This window comes from Corapipo altera, unplaced genomic scaffold (assembly GCF_003945725.1).
Source record: "Corapipo altera isolate COAL_440 unplaced genomic scaffold, ASM394572v1 214, whole genome shotgun sequence".
In the NCBI taxonomy this organism is placed as follows: Eukaryota; Metazoa; Chordata; class Aves; order Passeriformes; family Pipridae; genus Corapipo; species Corapipo altera.
In genome coordinates, this window is record NW_020885031.1 from 425,978 (window position 1) to 447,804 (window position 21,827).

The 21,827-nt window shown below is 51.6% G+C and overlaps 1 protein-coding gene across 1 annotated transcript in view; it reads left to right on the forward strand.

Moving 5' to 3' along the window:
* SHROOM3 (shroom family member 3) overlaps positions 1-21,332 on the forward strand; it is a 103,211-nt gene extending 81,879 nt beyond the window's left edge. The window contains exons 4-11 of the mRNA XM_027668209.1: positions 3,411-3,542; positions 5,271-8,487; positions 10,686-10,762; positions 13,640-14,542; positions 15,563-16,063; positions 16,840-16,990; positions 19,457-19,729; positions 20,355-21,332. Of these exons, the coding sequence (XP_027524010.1) occupies positions 3,411-3,542; positions 5,271-8,487; positions 10,686-10,762; positions 13,640-14,542; positions 15,563-16,063; positions 16,840-16,990; positions 19,457-19,729; positions 20,355-20,714 (5,614 nt within the window). The 3' untranslated portion in view covers positions 20,715-21,332. The remainder of the gene's footprint in view (positions 1-3,410; positions 3,543-5,270; positions 8,488-10,685; positions 10,763-13,639; positions 14,543-15,562; positions 16,064-16,839; positions 16,991-19,456; positions 19,730-20,354) is intronic.
* The last annotated feature ends 495 nt before the right edge of the window (positions 21,333-21,827 follow it).

The window sequence follows — 21,827 nt, forward strand, 5'->3', positions numbered from 1 at the left end:
AGAGTCTTCCTTCTTTTTAGTCAAAATTGTGAAGGGACAGAGCTCACTCCAGACCTCTTCTGCCCCAGAATTTACCAGAAGGGCTCTGTGAGCCTAAAAAGAGAGATTTAGTGAAAGACACATCAAGCTGACGCCACTCTGGTCCAACTCCTTTCTAATTGGCCTCGTCTGTTCTGCTTATTTTTAGAGCCATGACTGAACCTTAATTAAGAGCGACATTGCTTTGAGTAGATTGCTGCCTCGCTCTGTCGAAATCCTAATAGGCTTCCGAGTGCTTTAGTTTTCCTTCATCTCCTGCCCAACAGCCAGGCAGAGGGGCTGCAGCAGCACGTTTGGATGTCTGGAAAACGTCTCCCTGTTGTGCTCATGCTCCTTTAGATGTGTCCATCTTGGAGACAGGTCCACACTGGTGAGAATTCAGATGGTTTCTGTGGATGCAGGTGCACAGTCGCCCTGGAAGGAGAGTACAGGTGAATTGCTGGGATCAGGTGTACAAAGGTCCTGCTACTCCATGCAGTGTGGCACAGCTTAGGACATCCTGCCTCTGCCATGTGGGTTTTGTTAGGTTAGAATTATCAGTAGCTTGAAATGTTGCCCGCTGTGAGGAGGACGAGGTGAGGATGGGCACTGCTCTCTTGGCTTTCTCCCTTGTAACTCAGTGCCTGGGATCGCAGCCAGAAGGCACAAGCTTTGCACTCACATCCTAACCTTTCTTCTTTCCTGCAGGAGGAGGGTCTGTGCTGCAGGGCCCTTCCTACCTCCCCAGATGGTGGGCTAGGCTGTGGCTATCCCTTCCAGGCCATGGCTGTCCCTTCCAGCTCCAGTAACCTCCCACACGGCCACCTGGCCACACGGCTTTGGGGGCAAGCACATCCACAGGGATTGCAGTTAGCTTTCTAAGGATGTAGGAAAGGTGCAAATGGCAATTTGAGGAAGCTGGGTTCTGTGCTTTGGTTAGAGATGGGCCTTTCACACCAGAGTATCTGTACACTCCTGGAGGATGCTGGGCTGGAGTACCTTTGGACTGCAGAGCGCTCAAGTTGTGCGTGTGCTCCGGAATCGGCGAGGAACAGTATGTGAAGAACAGCAGTGAGACTGAATGCTCTGTTCTGGATGGTTTTGTTTGTAACCTTGGGAAAAAGATAACTCAGCCTTTCAGTTACACTGCGAAGAAAGCCTCTGATGCTGATTCATTTGTAGTGTTTGTGCCAAGGTGTCCTCGTAAAGATCCATTCCTGTTTTGCATACGAAGTATAAAACCCAGGGATTACAGAGAAGAGCACGCTCAGCTCTTCCTAATAAGAGAAAGCTGCAGAGCTGTTACTGGGGAAGGGCCTCAGAGATGTGAGTGTGGTCCTTGCAGCCCAGACCACATCCAGCCTGTGCCAGGCTGCCTCGAGGAGCCTCTAATGGGCCAGGCACGTTTCTGCCTGCAAACTCTAGGACCAGCAGGGAGCACCCAGATAACAGCAAGATTAAAGACTCTCCTTTTCCCTTTGGTTTTCCAGTGTACAGGGTGAATTTGGCAGTATCAGGTCTGCAGTCAGTGTTAACAGCTGCCATTTAGGTGCCAGCATTGCATCACGGTTCGCTGATTTCCCCAGGTGTCTTCTCTCCCAGGCATTTGTCGTGATGCCAACCTGACCTGGATGCCCAGGTCATCTGATCACTGGAGGTGTCCATGAGGAACCTGGAGTCTCTTTTTCCAGCCTTGGCACTTACAATAGAGGGATCACTTTCTCTATTATCTGGAGTGGGGAATTTTTTAGTAATAAGATTGTCCAGACACCTTCACAAGTACAGTACAGGTGCAGCCCTTGGGAATATACAAAAAATAAGGCAATGAGGTTGGTTTGTTGTTGTTGTTATTATTATTACAGTTCTGCACTTTTAAGTCCTACAACCTCCTGAGACAAAGGCAAGAATGTGGGTTATTCTTAATAAACAGTTTTGTCAACTTCCCATCTGGCAGTTTCCAGCTTCCTTGTTTTCTGGACAAGGAGCTTAACAGAAGAGATTTGTCTTAAACACACCTACACATGTAAATGTAAAATGGTGCTGGGTTCAGCTTGCCCTCTGCAGACTTTAAGTTCAACTTTCCTTGAGACAATCCTGCCACAACAGATATTAAAAGGAAAAGCATGTCCCCTTTTCTTGCTTCTTTTAGCAGATGAGAGAATGACCAGCGCTTCTGACATCTGCATGGAAAAATCACTGGAGAAATGGTTCTGCTTCTCACTCTTGTTTCCATCCAGGTGCCAGTGTTAACTGGTGTTAGGAAAGGACCTGACCCTAACAACCATTTTTTGTTTTGTACACTTTCCTATATCGTTTCTTCTCACAATCTTAGGCAGTAGGAGAGTCCTCTCTTGGTGTCTGGGTTACATCTGCCAAGGGCATATTAATCTATTTCCTGACTTGTAAAGGACATGCTGTACTGTGAATTTTCAGCGAGACAGAACTTTAAAGGTGTGTTCTATCCTCCTGTTGCATTTATTTAGTCAGCATTATCCTGCAGGCTGTCACATTTCCGTGGTACCCAGGTCCAGTGCCGCTCTTCCTTCTCACAGGAAGAGTGAGAAACTGCAGAGCAGAGGAGAGATCCCCCTTGGAAAGGAGCAGAGGATTGAGGACAAGCCCAAAGGCTGGGGCAAGGAAGCATCTGTGTGGCCTGTTCAAGGGACTCACTAATCCCCTGCTTTGACTTTCCATTGCACCACTCTGTGCTTTAAATAAGGCTGTTGGTGGGTTGTTTCTCCTCAGAGCTGACTGGGCCGGGCCTTGGCACTGGTGCCTGCAGCCACCGAGGGCCAGCCGTGCCTGGGGACACACCCTGGGGACAGCTGTCCAGCCGGGGTGGGATGCGAGGGACACGCATTGCTGGAGCTTGGTTGTCACGTCTCTCCTTCATTTTCAGGAGAGATCAAAAGAGCCTTGTGCAGGCCCCCACCCCCTCGTGGCATGTGGTTCTTTCAATGGCTTTGCCAGTCATTGCTTTAAAATGAAGGGAACCTTTGGAGAAATCCTCCCCCAGCATCCATAAGAACCGCATCAGCCACTCTGCTTTGTGTGTAAACTGCTGTAAACTGATCCCTGAGAATGGGCCCCCAGGCTCAGCCCCGAGGGGTGAGGCTGGCTGGGAGGTAGAGGGGAAGACCCCCAGCATTCAGTGATAACCCACTTGCCTCTTGCCTTGCAAATCCAAGGGGGAATGTGTTGTGTGAATGTCAGAGACACGTCCTGCGGTTGCTGCGGGATTTGCTTGGAATAGACAAGAACATAGCAGTGAAACACGAGTGAGCACGAGCAGTTTTAGATGTTGGTGTTAAATGTCGGTGCTACTTCACATTCCTCTTCCTTGGAGGAGCTGGCCTGTTGCTGATGTGCAAAATCCTTCTGCTTCCACCCAGGCGGAGTGAAACTCCAGGCCGACCTCACTCCTGGCATTCAACCAAACTTGCGGAGAACCAACCCGATCCCAGCATGATGCAAATATCTCAGGGTACGCTTGGCACCCCTTGGCATCAGTCCTACCACTCTAGGTAAGCACTACACGGCTGTGGAGTGAAGGAAAGGGAGACAGAAGATGTGGTGGGGAGATGTTGGTGGAGGCAGGGGGGAAGCAGTGCCCTGCAGGTTGGGGCTGTTCCTGGCACGTTCAGCGCTGGGGCAACTGGAGGAGGGACAAGTTTAAATTCTGCCCTTGAAGGATTTTCCCCAGAAAGGCAGAAGGGTTTCAAACTCTCCTTATAGACTGTGGGATTTAGACATCATTTCTTCTACAGGCAGGGCTGAGCCTTGGCAAAGGGGAGGGAGGAGAAAATAGAGCATTGAAAAAAGTGAGGGGATGGTTGCAGGAGAAATGTGCATTGGTCTATGGCCTCAGTACAACTCATGCTGGAGCGTACTCCTTTCCCACCGAGGGGCTTTGCTTCCCAGGCACAGCTCCTGGCAGAGCCTTTGGCAGCACAGCTCTGTCTCCTGGGTGCTTGGAGAGGAGCACGGGGAACATCTAGTGGCCAGCTGGCCAGGGCTGTGCTGGGCATTGCCAGGGACATGGTTACTTGAATCCAAAATAGAGTGGTGCATTTAAATGGATAAAGCAGCTTTAATCTGATGTTTGCCATCTCTCCCTGCCGCTCTCTGTGTTCCTCTGCATCCCTCTGCAGAGGTGCTGTGAGCAGGTTTCCTTTTGCCCTTCCTCATCCTCAGCAGCCTTCTCCACACCACCCATCCTTTGGCTGGGATATGATCTGGAGGAAGCTTCCAGCTCTGTGCCTTGCCCTGCCACAGCCTGTCCTTTCTTGCTGCTTCTCTGTGGCTCTGCCAGGACAGTGCATGTAGTTGCACAGGGAACTAGAGAAAGCAATATCTGCAGAAGGGCAGCTGGGAACAGAGGGAAGAAGAGTGAAATCCTCAGGTTATGCTCTCTGATCCTCGCTGTATTTACCTGAATCTTGGAGGGGAGATTAGCCAGGGCAAACTCCACAGAAGTCTGTGATGGCCCCTTGTGAGGTGTAAAAAAAGAAAATGTGGCCAGCACAAGGAGCTCCCTTCTCACAGATAGAAAGATCTCTGAATATCCTTATTTTTGATCACACCTCTGGCAGCCACAAATCCTCTTTGGACATAGTGTATCTCAGAGGAGGTGCCAAGGTGAACCTGCACCTGCTGAGCTACATGAGTAGGCGGCTGTGCAGAATTCCTGGGCGTTCTCAGACTGTGTCTGTGGCTGCACCCCACTTTGCTCCAGGCACAAACACATGCATCTCTTCCCTGTCTTGTCAGTTTAGTTTTCTCACAGCAAGCAAACTATCCTTGGGACAGCTGAATTTCCAGGAAGCCTGCCAGGGCATAGCCCTCATCTCCATAAAAAGAAATGAAATGGGGAAAAAAAGAAAGAGATTAGGTTCCCCCCAGAACGCCCCTCGTGCTCCTCTCCTCCTCCTCGGTGGCGTCGGTGCTCATTCAGCTTTCCAAGGGCTTTGGATGGGTTTGCTGGGTGGGGTTGATCCTCCCTGGCTCCAGAGATGCACTGTCTTTCTGTCTGTATTTCCCTCCCACCCTTCTGTGGTAAATAAGAGCCATGTGTTGCAATGTCAAGCAGTTCCTCTTTGTGAACTGGGATGACTCCAAACAGGGGATGGAGTAAGGCCCAAATAAGGGTTTTCATCTCAAAACTAAACATCTTGCTTCTGAGCTCACTTATAAGTAGTTGTGCCTCTCCTCTGCTGTCAGTGGGTTTTCACTCTTGTCTCGCTCTCCCCCAGCTCCTCCACCAGCGATCTCTCTGGCTACGAGCATGGTTATCTGAGGAGGAGTCCGGATCAGTACAGCTCCCGGGGCAGCATGGAGAGCTTGGACCACTCCTCCCCCGGCTACCACCCTTGTCACCTGTCCCCGGCCAAATCCACCAACAGCATCGACCAGCTCTCCCACCTGCACAGCAAGAGGGACTCTGCCTACAGCTCCTTCTCCACCAACTCCAGCATCCCCGAGTATCCCGCCGCTCCGTTCGGCAAGGAGCAGTGCTGCTCCCCGGACAGCGCGCAGTGCCGGGCCGGGCTGCAGGAGGGCCTGAGGCAGGCGGACATCAGGTACGTGCGGACGGTGTACGATGCCCAGCAGCGCGTCTCCGAGGAGTACGAGGTGAAGCCCTCCCTGCTCCCGAGCGGCGATGCCCGGGCCTCGCTGGACGGCCGCGGCCACGCCAGGCTGCTCGGCTTGGGCCGGCACGGCGCAGCTCCCTCCTGGGCACAACCCGACAGCAAGAGCCAGCCCCCCAGGGGACCCCCCTTGCCTCCCGCTCGCAGCGACAGCTACGCGGCCATCAGGCACCATGAGAGGCCCAGCTCGGGTGCCGGCCTGGACCTGAGCAAGCCTGGCCGGACCCAGCCTAAAGGGGCCTGGACGCCGCTGATCAGCTCCCTGTCCCAGGGCCCGCTGCTGAAACCCCCCTTCGGAGATGGGCATCTGCACACTGTGGTGGAGAAGAGCCCGGAGAGCAGCCCCACCATGAAGCCCAAGCAGAGCTATTCCCAGGCAGCCCAGCCGGGGCAGCCCCTGCTGCCCACTGGTGTCTACGCCGTGCCCTCCCCAGAGCCGCACTATGCCCAGGTGCCCCAGCCTTCCGCGGGCAATCCCGGGACGCTTTACCCAGCTCTGGCCAAAGAAAGCGGGTACTCTCCATCCCTCCCGGTCTCTTACGACAAAGCCACAGCCAGCAGCACCCTGGGCTTTGATGAGAATGGAAACCAAAGCGCTACAAACAGATCGACCGTCTTCTACCAGCCCCTTGCAGCTGAGAGAAAGCTGGAAGCCAAACTTCTACAGCAGAAACCTCCCAGTGCAGCAGGCCCGGAGCTCTCCCTGGCCACATCACGGAAGGAGGAGCTGTTACCCCTTTACAAGGCAGCACAAAGCCACCGAGAGACCCCAGGTACCACCCAGGTCTCCAAACCCATTTTCCAGGCTCCACAACCCCAGCTGAGGGATGCTAGTGAGAGAAAATCCCATTACCAGCCCAAAGAGGACTGGACACCTGGATCCCAGGAGGACAAAAATGGCAACGGGCAGTTAAATGAGAGAGAAGCTGCTACTCACCACCAGTGGGGTCACAGCAAGGCCAAACAGTACAGCTTCTCCTCCCTGCAGAACATCCCAGAGAGCTCCAGGAGGCAAAGCAGCTCCGAGTTAAGAGACATGCAAGCAGGTGAGTGTTATTCCAACACCAAACTGTCCTTCCTGAACAGCAGCAGCAAAGAGGAGAAGGATCACAGGGGACAGGGCCACAGACAGTGGAGCGATGTGGACCCACAGACCTTCACGAGGCAGGAGGAGGAGGATGTGAGCGTGACTGTGTTCCGTGCTGCCGAGCCAAAGTGCAAAGAGCCTCCTTCTCCACAGCACCCAAAGACCTCAGATTTTGGGAGGAGCCGGCTCAGCTCCAGCAGCACCCAAAGCTTTCCCTATGGCAAACCAGAGGCTGGCAAGCCCCGCTGCTCGGTGCTGGAGAAGGTCAGCAAGTTTGAGCAGCGGGAGCAGAGCACCCCCCGGCCCCAGAGTGCTGGCGTTCCCAGCTTTGGCCAGCACTATGGGCCGAGCAGGACGAGCCAGCCCTCTGGCACGAGAGGCTCCCTGCTCAGCCCAGAGGACATGCGGAGCAAGATGCCCATGGAGCTGGCCAGGGTCTCCAGCCCCTCCATCAGGAACGGGAAGCTGGACGAGGCTGACTGGCACCCCGTAGAGCTGCAGATGGCAGCTTCGGTGAAGCAGGTGAGACCCAGTGACTACTACGGCCTGTGTCCCGAGAATGAGGGGCAAGGAAGGGCGGCCCAGCTGCCGCGGAGTAAAAGCACGTTCCAGCTGGCAGGGGAGCCTGAGAAGGACATCCTCTGGAAGGACAACATCCAGGACACCCACGGGTCACAACTGGACACGCCATTTAACAGGGCCTACAGGAACAGCATTAAGGACGCTCAGTCCAGGGTGCTGAGGGCCACCTCGTTCCGTCGCATCAGCCCCCCGTTCGGGAGCACTCCCAAGAGGATGCCCCAGCGTCCTGCCTCGGCCCACGTGGGCTTGAGGAGCACAGCGCCGTCTCCGCACACGCCCAAGGAGAGGCACAGCATCACGCCCACGGAAGACGGCCTCTCCGCCCTGGACTACGCCAGGACGCAGCACGTGCTGCGCATCGGGGGCCGCAGGCGGCTGACGGCGGAGCAGAAGAAGCGCTCCTACTCGGAGCCTGAGAAGATGAACGAGGTGGGCATCTCAGATGGGGAGCCGTCACCCTTCTCCTTCCAGAAGAAGAGCATCCATTTTGTCTTCCCGGAGAACACGGTGGCTGACCGGCGGAAGATCTTCGAGAGGGACGGCAAGGCTTCCTCCACAGCCAGCCTGTCCAAGCCCGAGCTCAAGCAGCTCCAGCAGAGCGCCCTCGCCGACTACATCGAGCGGAAAACAGGGAGGCGGCCGTCCTCACAGGACGTGGGGCTGCTGAGGGAGCGCTCCCACAGCTCCTACCTGCAGGTGGGAGGCACAGACAGCCAGAGCCTTTCCTCTGCCTCCAGCATGAATTCCCTGCAGGACCAGAACCTTTACCGCCGGAGAGAGTCCCTAGAGCGGATATCCAGGACGGGACGGATGTCTTCTACCCTTCCACCTGGGCTGGTGGACTACTTGGACACGAGTGGAGATGAGAAGTTGGGGCACCAGGACAGCTCGGGCACAAGCCGGCCAAAAGCAGAGAGGTGCCGGGATTACAGAGCCAGGACAGAGCTCACCAAAGGCACACAGACAGACCCGCTGGGCGTGCAGGGCCAGCCTCGCTACAGGAACCAGGAGCAGGTCTTTGAAACACCCTCCACTGCCAGGAAATCGGGGAAATCGGTGTCTGTGGAAGACCTGCTCGATAGGTACGACAATCAGCCGGTCCCTGTCCACGTGCGTTCCAGATCGTCTCCCACGGCGGATAAGAAACACCAGGTATGTGGGAACAGGGTCATGTGCACCCACAAGCAGGGCTCTTGCATCCAGGGAATGGTGGGGGATGTCAGAGAATAGGCTGGTGTTCAGTCTTGGCAATTACTCTATTGATTGGAGCAAGGTTCAGTGCCTGCTGAGATAGACACAATTTCCTGCACTTAAATTAAAAGCTTGCTGGTGGAGTTCAGCTTTCCCCCTGCTGGGGCTGTTTCAGGGATGGCAGGGATGCTGGGATTTCAGTGCATATGCTGGTAGTGTGCACGTGTCCTTGCTGCTCTGGACATTCCACCAGGACATCCCTGTCCTTACCTGCCAGCAGCACTGGAGAAGCACTGAGCACCTTTCTGGTGGGGTGTCCCATTAAGGTGGCAATTCACTGCTGCTGCTGTCCTGCCTCAGCCTGTTTTCCTGGTGCAAAGCAGAGAGGATTAAAGTCTGCTTGGAATTGCCCTGGCTCCCACTGTGCCTGACAGTGCTGGGAAGTGCTGGGCAGAGGCACTGCCAAATAACCATTATGTTTTGCCTCCAGCCCTGGAGGGGAAACATCACAGAGAAAACTCAGCAGAGACCCTGGCTGCTCCATGTCCCCTGCTTGGTGGTTGGGAACATTGCACTGATGTCACAAATGGGGAATTTGACTGACTCTGAGGATGGTAAACAGTAGAACCAACTAAATTCTTAAAGAACAACTGCCCAGACCAGCTCTTGAGCTGAAATCTGTTCAGACCTATTTAGGGAGCTGCAACTGCTCGAGCCACACGGATTTGCAGCAGTGGTGGGTCTGCTGCCCCATCCCTGTTCCCATACCAAGCTCCATTCATCACAAACAGGGATGCAAACTACCAAAATGTGTGGACAGGCTCCTTGCTCCAAATAGGCTGAGTGTTTGGAGAGGCTTACATATTTAGAGGGCAGCTGAGATCCAGGATATCTCATTCTGCTCTTGCACTTGCTCCTGGCCCAGAACAGATTCTCCAGGTGCAATGAAGTGATCCCGAGTCAAGTGACACGGAGGAGGCTCTGGGCAGCACCTCACAAACAGGCCCGACCCTCCCAAACTCCCCGTGTGCTCCATTCTCCACGTCCTCCCTCAGCAGCCCTCGGCTCCCATGCCACATCTTTAAATAGAGGGAGTTAAAAAAGCAGCTTGTGAATATCAAGTGACCGGAATGCACTTCCAGAACCGCTCCTGTCTCATCCCACCATCGGTATTTTTCCACCCCAACCAGGCGTCAGGCTCATCTCTGTGCCATTTTGTCACACTTGCCTTGCATTCAGTAAGGGTCCAGAATGAGTTAAGCTGAAGGCCAAGCTGTGACCCTTCCTCTGCCTCCCAGAACAGTCAGAGCAGCAACAAAACCGGACATCCAGAGAGAGAAAAATCACCAAAATGTACTTGCCAGTGACAGGCTGGACAACAAACAGCCCCACTTCATTTTTCCCCAGGCCACTCTCTCAGGCAGGATGTACGGGGCAGTTCTTGAGATCTTTATTTCCCCCTTTTGGCTCATTTTTAATCGTTCATATGTTCAGCAGCCAAAACAGAGGTTCTGCCTGTTGGAAACCAACTTGAGGAAGAGGGTGAGCAGCCCTGCAGACCTGTTCACAGGGTCTTAGTTCAAGTATAGAAGAAGGGGGAGCCCTTACTGCTGTTTTCCAGGGGGATTTAGCTGTATCCACTTCTGGAATGAGGATTTAGTCCCACAGGCAGCAAGGCACTTGTGAAACCCCTGCTCTTAGATTTGTCTTCCAACATACACACCAATCCATAGGGTCTGTTTGAAAGGGAAGTATATGTTTAAGTGGGTTTTTTTCATTAGGTTTCTTTCTGATCCATCTCCAGTGCAAAACCACAGCTATAAGCGTGGGGGACAAAGCCAAACCAACAGGGGGATTTTTATTTATTTATTTATTTGTGGTCTTTTCAGATTTTTTGTGGGAAGTGTTTATTTCCAGCTTAGCAGCAGACTTCTCTGCCTCACTGTACGTTTTTGAGGGCCTTGTGTACAGTGCTAAATGTTCCTTTCAAGCTGCCTACAAATCACGTTGCACTGTCACTGCAGGAATTTGTTTAGAGATAGGAAGGAATGGATAGCCATGGGGAATGACTTGCTCTCAGGCTTCAGAAAGCATTCTCATCAGTGTTTTGGTATTTTGTTTGCTTTCTGCTCGCTGCTAACGCTGTCTTTGTACTCCAGGAGCTGCTGAGAAGGGAGAGCAGTGAATTCGGCCCCATGGTGAGGGATCCCTTCTACGTGGTCAGCGCAGGAGCCAGGTAGGAGTGTGTCCATGTCCCCTCTGGCCATCCAGCAGTTGTCATGGATTGTCTCACACCAAACTAGGGAAAACACCTGCACAGACACAGCTCTGGGTGTGCTGTGCCCAGCACACTTAGGAGGAGTTGCTGTGAGCTTTGTTTTCAGTACAGACATTCATTTACTATCAAGTTCTCCTCATGTCATCTTGGGCCACGTTTCTGCAGCAAATTTCCAGTTACGTAACTTCCAAAATGTGTTTGATCTGCTGCTGGAACTCACATCCCCGTGCTGTCATAATTGAAGGGTCCTGAAGGAAAAGATACCTTGATGGTTTTCTCCAGCTGCCTCCCCAAAAGCAAGGGAACATTTGCATGGATTAAAACCAGGAGATTTCCCCCATCTTCCTGAAGTGGGAGCTGGCCTTTAGGCTGCTTCCCTTCATGCAGGCAGGATGTTTTGCTCAGCAACAGGGGGAGAGAGAAATGCTTTTAAAAATAGAAAAGTGTAATCACAAAACTCATAGTCTTAGGACTTACGTAACTCTCCACTTAGCCGTGGATTGTTTTGAAGTTAACTAGAACTGAAGTTGGTCGTGCTGTATTTACATTTAAATAATAAATAGATGTTTGCCCTAAGCCCTGAGTGCCCAAACAACCAACTCCCATTACAGTAAAAACCATCAAGAGGGACTAAAAGAATTGTTCACAAAGGAGCTCTGTTCCTCACAAACTTGCAGTGAAATGCCAGCCTGCTCTGTGCTCACAGTGGGAGTTAACACTGCTCTCTCCAAAGGTTTCTCCACACAGCTCTGGGGCACACAGTGACAGCTGGAAGCAGAGGAAAGCTCCTACTCTGGCTGTATCTTACTTCTGGCCGGGTCTTACTTCTGGCCATTTTTGCCCCTAAGAAGACATAATGTTGTTTGAAAAGGACCCAATCTACCTTCAGGCACATCCTTTTAGGTTTGTTTAAAACATGCCCATTTGCTGTGATTTGGAATAACTTTTTCCCATGTTTTTTCCCAAGACAACAATGCAGCTGTTCAGTTGCTCCTGCCTCCCTGTTTTTCCTGCAGCTGGCATTTCATCCTGCTGCTCGATCACTACTTGCAGCTTCCTTTTATTTTTTTCTTTCCCCAACCTATTTTCCAAGTAATGGGATTGAACACCCAGACTGAAAACAAGTTTATTGGGGCACGAAATGCAGGTTTCTCATTTTCCTGCTTCACTGCACAAAGATTATTGGTTATTAGCAGTTTTGTGGCGTTTCTGCTGCGCAGGCATCCCTCGTGCTTTGCAAGCACATTTCTACTGGGAGACGGGACTTGCTTTCCTTTCTCACTCAGAATTGGATTTCCCAAAAGATAAAATGAGGATAGGAGAAGTGTTCTCCATGCAGGGAGGCAACACCAGGCAGTACAGGTTATGTTTCTCAGTTTCCTTGGTACACAGCTGCCTAATGTGCTGCAGAGGAGATGGTACCACCCCTACCACAGCTCTTGCTCGAGGAGGAAGAAAACTCGTCAGATGATGAAGTTAGGAAAAAACCTTGGTCAGCAATCACATGGTCCAGTCACATGTGCTCTCCCACTGCTCCCCAGGTGCCACACAATATTGGGAATGGGTGTTGCTCCATTAGTTTTAGAATCCACAGTTGCTTCCACAGTAGGAGAGATCTTTCAATTAGAGAATTGCCATCTGGTGTTCCTGAGGAACACAGAGCATCTGAAAAGAATACACACTGCTACTGTCCAGGAACCACAGACAATACCAAGAGCAGCCTGTCTGGGAAGTTTCCCCAGCCCCAGGCACAGGCTGCCAAATTCTATTCTCAGTCACACCAGAATAAAGCCCGAACAACCCACGTTTTTGACAGAGTTACTCTTAATTTGTACCAGTATATCTGGGAACAAATCTGGGGCTCAAGTCTCCAGCATCACAGATTGGCAGTGTTGGGAGTGTTTGAACAATGCATCTCAAGAACAGAAAACATATTGGCAGTAGAGCTTTTTTGTGTTTTATTGGTTTATGGTACAGCCTCATGTTTTCAGGCCATCTTTTCTCGCATCTGCTGATGTCACTATTACTGCTCGTTTTGTTTTCCAGCTAAACAGCCATACAGGCAAGTAGGTTTGGCTCTGGATTCCGAACAGGATCCTCACTCCAAAGGCTAGACACTGTTTCTCAGACACACCTGAGAACATCCTAAAAGACCTGGAAGGAATAACTCACACCACTGGCTTTGCAGCCTTAACATCCGCTCGCAGATGGAATGTGTTGGCTCTGGGGTTCGTCACACCTGCCTGTCTGAGGGAGCTCTGTTTTCTTACAGAGTTCCAAGGCCGTAGGAGCTTTTTTTCATTTTCTCTGGAGTCAAAATAGTGCATTTTTTGGCCTCGCCTTGTTCTTGGAGACAGTTGAATCATTTTAATGGCACCTTTCCAACAGGAGCCGGATAACATTATGGGAATTTTTGGCTCGTAGAGCTTAGAATTACCAGCAATTGAGAATGGAGCTTGATGGTAGATAATGTCAAATAATCTGTCTTACAGAAGTTACTACTAGACCCATCTGTAACAAACCAAATTGAAACCAAGGCTGGAAAGGAAGCCAGGCATTAGGTTTTCCTAAATTTTTTTCCATTGAGTTATTGTTGTGGTGCCTGCTACACATGTGTGTATTGTAGCACACACTGAGGATGATGGGAGATGGTGAGTGGAAATGGATCTGGCTCAGGATTTGACTTCCAGTTTCATAGCACAGCTGCACCTCACCTAGACCAGCAGGCACAGACACTGGCCTCTGGTAGGGTTGATAATTGATTCGTTAAGGAGGTGCACGAGAGCTTTTCCTGCCCATTGATTAATTGTTAATCTTACCATGGTCTGTCTCTAGGTCTTTCAGCAAGAAAGAAAGAAGCCTCTCAGAGAGACTGGCATTCACCAGTTACTATCCCCACCCTCCCCGGAGCAGCGACGTTGTCCCTGGGTCCACCACGCTGACAGAGAACCACAAGCTCTCAGAACTTTCCAGGCCAGATAGCAGGACTTCCGCATTTTTCCCAGCCCCAACAGAGGCAAGGAGTCACTATCCTGAGCAAAAGCAAGGCTTTAAACCCTTGTTCCTTAACCTTACTCCTTCTGGATCTGACCAGCCCTCCCCCAACGCACCCATCCAGGCTCCCTCAGACTTCCAGAGCACAGGCGAGGGCCAGGCTCTGAGACAGCACCATGCCAAACGAGAGGCTCTTCCCCCTGAGGGCAACGGGAGTCTCCAGCCACAACCCCTGGGTACCGTGCAGGATAGATCCCCAGAGACTCCCATGGAAGAAATGGCGTGGAGAAGGAAGGCCGGGCTGCTCCACAGATCCCTGCCCCCTAGAGCGGCGTGGGCTCCTCCGGTCAAGGACAACAGCTCCGCGAGGGCCGTGGTGTCTCCCCCAGCGGCTGGGCCCAAGCTCTCCCAGAGGTGGCAGTCCCTGCCGACACAGAGCAGCACTTCTTCCGACCCGGAGACTCCTTCTCCCCAGGGGACCACCCAGCTGCGGATCTCTGAGTCGGGGCTGCAGCTCACGCCCCCGCCCTTGCTGCAGGACGAGGGGGACGATGAGGTGTTCGTCGCGCCTTCCCAGCTGCCCTTCTCCCCACTGCCACCGTCCCGTCCTCTTCCCAAGCTCAGCTCTTGCACTTCTGCCAATGGCACGGGGGAATTCCCACCTCCCCCTCCAGCCGTGGCACTTGAGGGGAACGGGGCAGCTGGAGACAAATCCCCCCGGCTCCCAGAGGAGGCCAGAGTGAGGTAAGGGCGGGCTGGAACGCGGTGTCTGGGGCGGTGCAGGGCCATATACAGTAAGATATGTGGGGCTCAGACAGCTGGCAGTGACCCCGCCTGCCATGAGACCCCCCAGCTGCCAGCCGGGTGGGGAGCTTGCTGTATGGGCACAGGGACAGACAGACTCACTGCCTGGATGCCAAGAGCATCATCAAATGATGTGACCAGGCCAGGGCACAAAGCTTGGTGGGCCACCAGCATGTCCACTGGCAGGTGCTCCCCTGTAACCACCAGGAAAGGAGGTTATGGAGGAGAAAGTCTCCTGGTCTGGTTCTCCCTGCGGATTTCAGTGAGGTCGCTTCTGACTCGCTCCAGCATGAGGAGCTGGAATGGCTGCTGACTCCTTCCAGTAACTGGTTTTTGAGAGACAGCTGTGAAAATCCATGATGGGTTTATCCAAACAGTTAGAATCCCCCAGAATGCATTTTAGACCTGGCACAAAACAATGCTGTTATGAAACAGTGACCATCTGCCAAGGAGTGACAACACAAGTATGTCACAGTCATGCTGTACAGGACAAATCTCCTGAAGGATGGGACTTTGGGCAAGGTGCCCAGCTGGTTTAACTCAGCACAGCTTCACACTCCCAGGGAGCTGCTCTGATATCCATCCAGGAAGAATCTGGCCAGGGCTGTAGCAGTGATTGGCTTTTCCAACATGACAAGGACAAATGGGTAGGGGCTGCTTAGGTTGGCACTCCCAGGTAGGGGGACGTAATGTCCCCCAGCTGTCAGCAGAAAACAAAGTGACTTGTTACTCACTGGTTCTTTTTGTGTTGGAAACACAATCCAGCAGTGTCCAGAGTGGGGCATGAAATGCTTCTGGTGCCAGGAGCTTCACACTGCATGCCCTTCTGTGTTGGAATGAGAAGTGAGACATAAAAATGAGAGAGAAGGAGAACTTACTTGTTGTAGGCCTTTACCATGTGTTCACAATGGTCCTGGGTTGTAGGTTTATCTTCATCTCACAGAATTTTTCTCTCCATAGCAGCTTCAAAAGCTTTCCCAAAGCCCCGGCTGAGAGGGAGATCACAGGGTTGGGCACCAGTATCAGTGAAAAGAACTGGGCCCTCTCACCAACTGCAAAGAGGACTAGGTCTCCATCTGCTGTGGACCAGCAGCACCAGTCACCTGCTGCTTCTGAAGGGCCTCAAAGCACTGATACACAGCCCATAACTCAACCTGAAGGTGATCCCAGAGAGCCAGAGTCGGAAAACACCAGCCCAGACTCCGGGATACTCAGCACAGCACCTCCAGTGAAGGCAAAGAAAAAGACCCCGGAGGATATTAAGTCAGAGGCTCTGGCAAAAGAAATTGTCCACAAAGACAAGTCTCTGGCAGATATCCTGGATCCAGATTCCAAAATGAAGACTACCATGGACTTAATGGAAGGGATTTTCCCCAGTGGAACCAGCTTGCTGAAGGAGAACAACATGAAGAGGAAGATGTCGCAGAAGCAAGTCAGCAGGACGGCTGTCGGGGAAGACACGTAAGCACTGCGGGATCGGGATGAGAGCTGGCACAACTCCCTGCTCTCTCACTTTTAAGGCCAACCTGTGCCCAAGGTGTCTGCATTTCTGCAGGTGGGCTCTGGTGGAGAGCAAGTTCCGCAGTTCCCAGGTGCAGGGCCTGGCAGGGCAGTTCCAAATACCCTTTCTTATGAGCTGGGCTGTGTGGAAGGCAATGCTGAGCTTGGTAACAGGGGAGGAGATGAACCAGCCCTGGAGATGTTACTTGATTTTGCTCTCTGGACCTTTGAAAGCTGAAGCAATTCAGACCAAAGTGCAGGAACAGACAGTAAAATCCAGATGAAAATAATGGCAGGCAGAAAGATAACGAGAGGCCAGATTTTGGAAGGAGGCTTGAGGGGACCTACTTACTGCAAGGTCAGCCCAAGTCCTCCAGTGTGGGTTTTTTTAAGATAGAAGCTGCCAAGTGGCAGCTGGAGAACCATCCAGGAATCAGTTGTGCTGCATGATGCCAGCTGAGGTGGCCGGTCTGGCCACCTCTAGCCGAGCTGTGCTGACTGACCCCCAGCAAGGTAAAGCCTGTCCAGGGCTGTAACCGGTCACCTTTAAACCCAGGGGCTGTGCTGGGCTGTGACAGCAGCTGACACGCCCCCTCTGGTGGCAGGAATCCGCCTTGTCCTTGTGGGTAATAACACTGGGAAGGTACCAAACGGGCCGTGCTGGAAAACCATGGATCTAGGCATGGGGAAAAGTCAGGCTCGGACTGAACTCCTCCTTTTTCTTCACTGTGGTGTAGGAGAGAGGAAAAGGAAGCTCCTGTCACCCTGGTCACCTGTCCTGCTTATTACAGCGTTTCAGCACCCAAAGCAGAGCTGCTGAATAAAATCAAGGATTTGCCAGAAGAAGTAGATGAGGAAGAGGAGCTGCTGGACATCAACGAGAAGAAGGTAAATTCAGCACACACCACCATTGGCTGCTTACATTCCTGAAATGACAATAAGCCCTACAGTGAAGTGCATTTCTATTTGGCAGCTTTTGGCAGCTCTCAAGTTGCGTGGGAGCGTTTAGGCCACCAGTGAAGCTTCATTAGAGTGACCCAAATGGAATGAAGAGAGTTGATCTGAGTACTCACTGCAAACTTGAGTACAAATCTTGCACCACCCCAAGGCAGGGCTGTCCCATGCCAAATGCTGGGTGTACAGGCTGTAAGGAGCAGTCCCAGTCCTGCAGCAAGGAAGGAAAAGGGAGAGGTGAAACAACTTGAACAAGGCCAGTTCAGTTTGAAACAGGAACAGTTTAGCTAGTGACTGCACTGTCTGAGGGCAGGAGGTTTTCCCCTAAGATTTTCCTCTTCAGTGAAGCCAATTCACCCATTTCACCTGCTGTCTGTACTTATTGCTTCCAAAGAAACATTGGTTTCTCTTTTCCCCCCACACTTTGTTTCTCTGACCCACTGAAAGCCACAGGCACCTCAGTGGTTCAACCTCCATGTGATGGCTTGGGAGGGAAGAGAGCAGGGCAGGAGGGGGGGAAACATTTTCCTCTCTCGTTGAGGCTACATTTCACTGTGGAACAGCCCCTCCAGTTCTTGCTGGAGGCTTCTGTGTCCTGCCTTCCAGGGCCTTTGCAGGGCCTTCTAATTTGCCACTGTGGTTGTCTCACATTAATTACCTGGTAATTACAGACATGTTGCCTAGCTCCCAAATCCCAAGGAGCCACAGGGATTGGGAGTGACTAAAGAAGATGAAGATGCTGCATCTGACAGGGTTGCAAGTAGCTGTGAGCCTGCCATGGACAGCCAGGCCTCAAAGGTTACATTTGTATGGAAAACCAGAAATAGGTGGGAGTGATTAGGCCCAGGCAGCACAATCTGCCTGGTGTGTTTGCTCATGGTCTGTGTGCAAGAACATTCTCACAAGGGTTACCTGAGAAGCAGCTCCTCTGGGAGGTCATGTGGCTAAACCAAGCTCATTTGCACTGTAAGCATGCAAAGGTTGGCTGGCATTTGGGATTGCAGGAGAGTCACTGATTAACAAAAACAAAAGTATTTTTTGCAGGCCCCTCCAGCTCCCCCGCCTTCCAAACAAAGGTACATCACTGCCAGCAGTCCCTGCCTCCTGCTTTGGAGGGCAAAGCTCCTGGAGCAGGGAGGAGCAGCATCACAGCCCCTGGGAAGGACAGGTGTTAGGCTTTGTCTCTGGGCACTGCTGAAGGGAGAATCCACAGAAAGGAGTTTCTTTTGATTTAGTACCACCTTTGCTCCCTCTGCCCCAGAACTACCCTGCACCAATGGAGTGACTTAGTGGTCATTCCGGGGAGCTGATGGTTATTTTAAAGGAATATCCCTCACCTTTTGTTCAGCCTCTGCATGTGTGTGGCAGCTGAGAGCAGGCTGTAGTGCAGCCACAGAACAAAGCACGCCAAGTGTTCCATCTAGTGGTGCCTGGCCGTACACTGCTGTGTGCTTCCCACTGCCAGCCCAGCCTTGGGACCCCACTGAAAGGCCACCGTGGGCATCAGGGTCAGCTCAGTGATTCCCCCTGCCTCACCAGTGTTTGAAGATCCTTCCTCTGCTGGAGCAGACTGCCTCCTGCCTGCAGTGACACTCAGTTTGGATGGAAACAGGACTGTGAGGCAGTATTTTCACAGCGGATTAACACACGGGTAACGGGGCCTCAGCAGTGCACAAGCTGGAGACACTGAAAATCCTCACTCCTTGTAGGAAGAGCTTTTCCTGCTCACAGTTTTGAGTAAATGGAAGCAAGAATTGTGAGCCCCAGGCCACAGACTTGCTTTTGCATATGTCTTTCCACTAAATCCTAACAGAAATTAGGATCTTGGGCACATGTGCAGCAGTGCTGTTTGTGGAGTAACCGAAGCCCGGGGGCCTCCTTTTCTTTGGCAGGGAAATAGTTGCCAGCATTTTTCTTAGAATGGGTTTGTGCTCTCTGTGTCTTTGCTTAGACACTGAGTAAACTTAAAGCATCATTGGTGTAAACTCTTCGTTGATGTCTCTGTGTGGGAGGCAGTTGTTTTGTACAGTTCAAGACGTTTCAGGCTGGGGCAGGGAGTGGGGAACATGCTGGAGATGTGGTGCAGCTCTTTCACTTGCAGGTTTTAAAGAACATCCATCTTTCAGCTGTAGGTAGCTGGGTATCAGAACACGGTACACCAAATCTGAGATCTCTTCTATAAAGGTTCATGGAGCACATACATGTTCACACAGTCTAGTCAGCTACCTGGATTAGGTCCTAGATGAGGAATTCCAGTGTTCTCTCTGTTTCCTCCTTAATATCTTCTTTGTCAGCTGTTGCTGACATGACCCTGGCTCCTCAGGAACCACAGCCATATCCTCCTGTTGTCGTCATCCATGTGATCAGGGTGATGGTAGCAATGTGTTTCCCCTCTGACAGGCTGAGCTCATCGGGAGCTTGACCCACAAACTGGAAATCCTGAAGGAAGCCAAGGAGGGCCTGCTCACAGACATTAAGATGAATAACGCCCTCGGAGAGGAGGTGGAGCTGTTGATCAGCACGCTGTGCAAACCCAACGAGTTTGACAAGTACAAGATGTTCATTGGTGATCTGGATAAGGTGGTGAACCTCTTGCTCTCCCTCTCGGGACGCCTGGCCCGTGTGGAGAATGTTCTGAGTAGTCTGGGGGAAAATGCCAACAGTGAGGAGCGGGTACGTATCCGTGGTGTCTGGCCTTACTGGGATGTGGGGCAGCAGCAGCCATCACAACAGCATGCCTTAAAAGGACTTCAAAGGGCTGCCAGGAAGGTAGCACAGGTGTCCTGGAGCTTATGGATGAGCAGTAGCAAATGCAGGGTTTGTCCCTGGGAACCTTGATCCCGGTCTGTATAAATGTCAGGGATCCTGTGGCTTTTGTCTCGCCGCAGAAGGGCCATGCTGGGGACAGCCTGTCTGTGCCCCGTGGCCAGAGGAGAGCTTGGATGGTGCTGTGCCTCCTGGAACAACCCACTCAGTTAAAGCCACATTTTAACATTCTTTGGGTGGTTTTTGAAAAGGCAAAGCCGGGTTTTCCTGGTAGTTGTTGCTTTCAGGCAAGTTTTACTGACTTCCTTGGAGCACTTTCTGCCTCCCATTGACTAGAACATTCAGAGTCCGATTCAGTGGGGTTCACATTCCATCCATAATGAAGGATTCATCCTCCTCTCCCAGGCTTTTGACTGGGTGTCTGGGAGCTTGGCAGCCAGCCGTGGAGGTGGTGCTGGGAGGAAGGAAGGGGAGGGGGGGAGCAGGGTTTTCAGTGCTGCTGGTGCTGAAGGGCTCTCTCTGGTGTGTGCAGAGCTCGCTGAACGAGAAGAGGAAGCTGCTGGCTGGCCAGCACGAAGACGCCCGGGAACTCAAGGAAAACCTTGACCGTCGGGAACGGGTGGTCTTGGAGATCCTGGGCAACTACCTCTCCGAGGAGCAGCTCCAGGATTACCAGCACTTTGTGAAGATGAAGTCCGCACTCCTCATCGAGCAGCGGGAGCTGGACGATAAAATCAAACTGGGCCAGGAGCAGCTCAAGTGCCTCATGGAAAGCCTCCCCACGGACTTCACACCCAGGGATGCAGCGGCAGCAGCTGCCCTGGCTGCAGCACTTGCTACCTCCGCAGGGGTCGGTGGTAAAACACCTCCAGCAGCCTCTTCCTCATTCTAACCTGTCCCAGGTGGACCTGAGACACAGTCCTGCTCCAGTCTGTTTAATCCAAGTACTTGGCAGATGGTTCTCTACGAAGACAATGAAAGGAGACAGGTTTAAAACAAGATTTTAATGAAGGAAAAAAAAATAGCAATAATAAAGGTTTTGTTTTCCTTTCCTTCCACCTCTGCTTCCTGGAAAGTTAAATCAATGTGGAGGGAAATCTCCTCCTGCCAGAGATGAGGAAGAGTCTCACAAGAATTAAACACATGACCTTTAATAAAACACATGACCTCCTCTCTTCCTGCCCTTTCCTGCCTACCTGGCACCTCATTAAATAATGAAGGATCTAAAAGAATGAAGCCTTAAAATAAAACCAACCCATTTTACTGAACATTATTGATATTTATATTTTTTAAAGAACCAGGCAGAATGTGTAAGTTTTTGTACATACTCTAATCAGTTACTTGATTCTACTTTGTTCTGTACGTAGAAAAAGACATTTAATTTTGTATTTTGTGAAGACCTTAACAAAAAGAGGGAACCCCAAAGATAGTCATGCAGTAGCTTGGAACATCTCATCGTGGTTTTGTTGCTATTGTTGTGGTTGTTTTTTAATATAATAAAGGGCTACCAGAAGCAGCTTCACCCTGTTTCAGCACATGCTAAATATACCACTAAGTGGCCTTGTGAAGGAGATTTTGTCCAGGAAAACACAATCTTTCCTCTTCTGGATCTTGTGATCCTCTGAATCTGGAGTTTAAACATCTTTTATGGCAGCCTGCATCTCAGGAGTCCAAGTTAGCCAGAAGTAAGGAACTCACTGCAGGAACAGGGAGGGAATTCTGTCTTTGTTTTGAATCATCAGAACTGTGATCCGTGCTTCTGTTGCAGCCTGAAGGGTTTCCCTGAGATGTGTCAGGAATCTCTACTGACAGGATTTATAGACCTGGTTTTGTGAGGGGATGATGTACACTAGGACTTTTTTTTTTTCCATACAGCAATACCTCGTTTGTCTGAATACACTTCATGAGGAATTATTTTACAAGCTACAAGAAGCATTAACTTGAAATCCAATACTCTCTTCCTGCCCACGGAAATGATGCACATGAAATGATGATGGTGCACCCA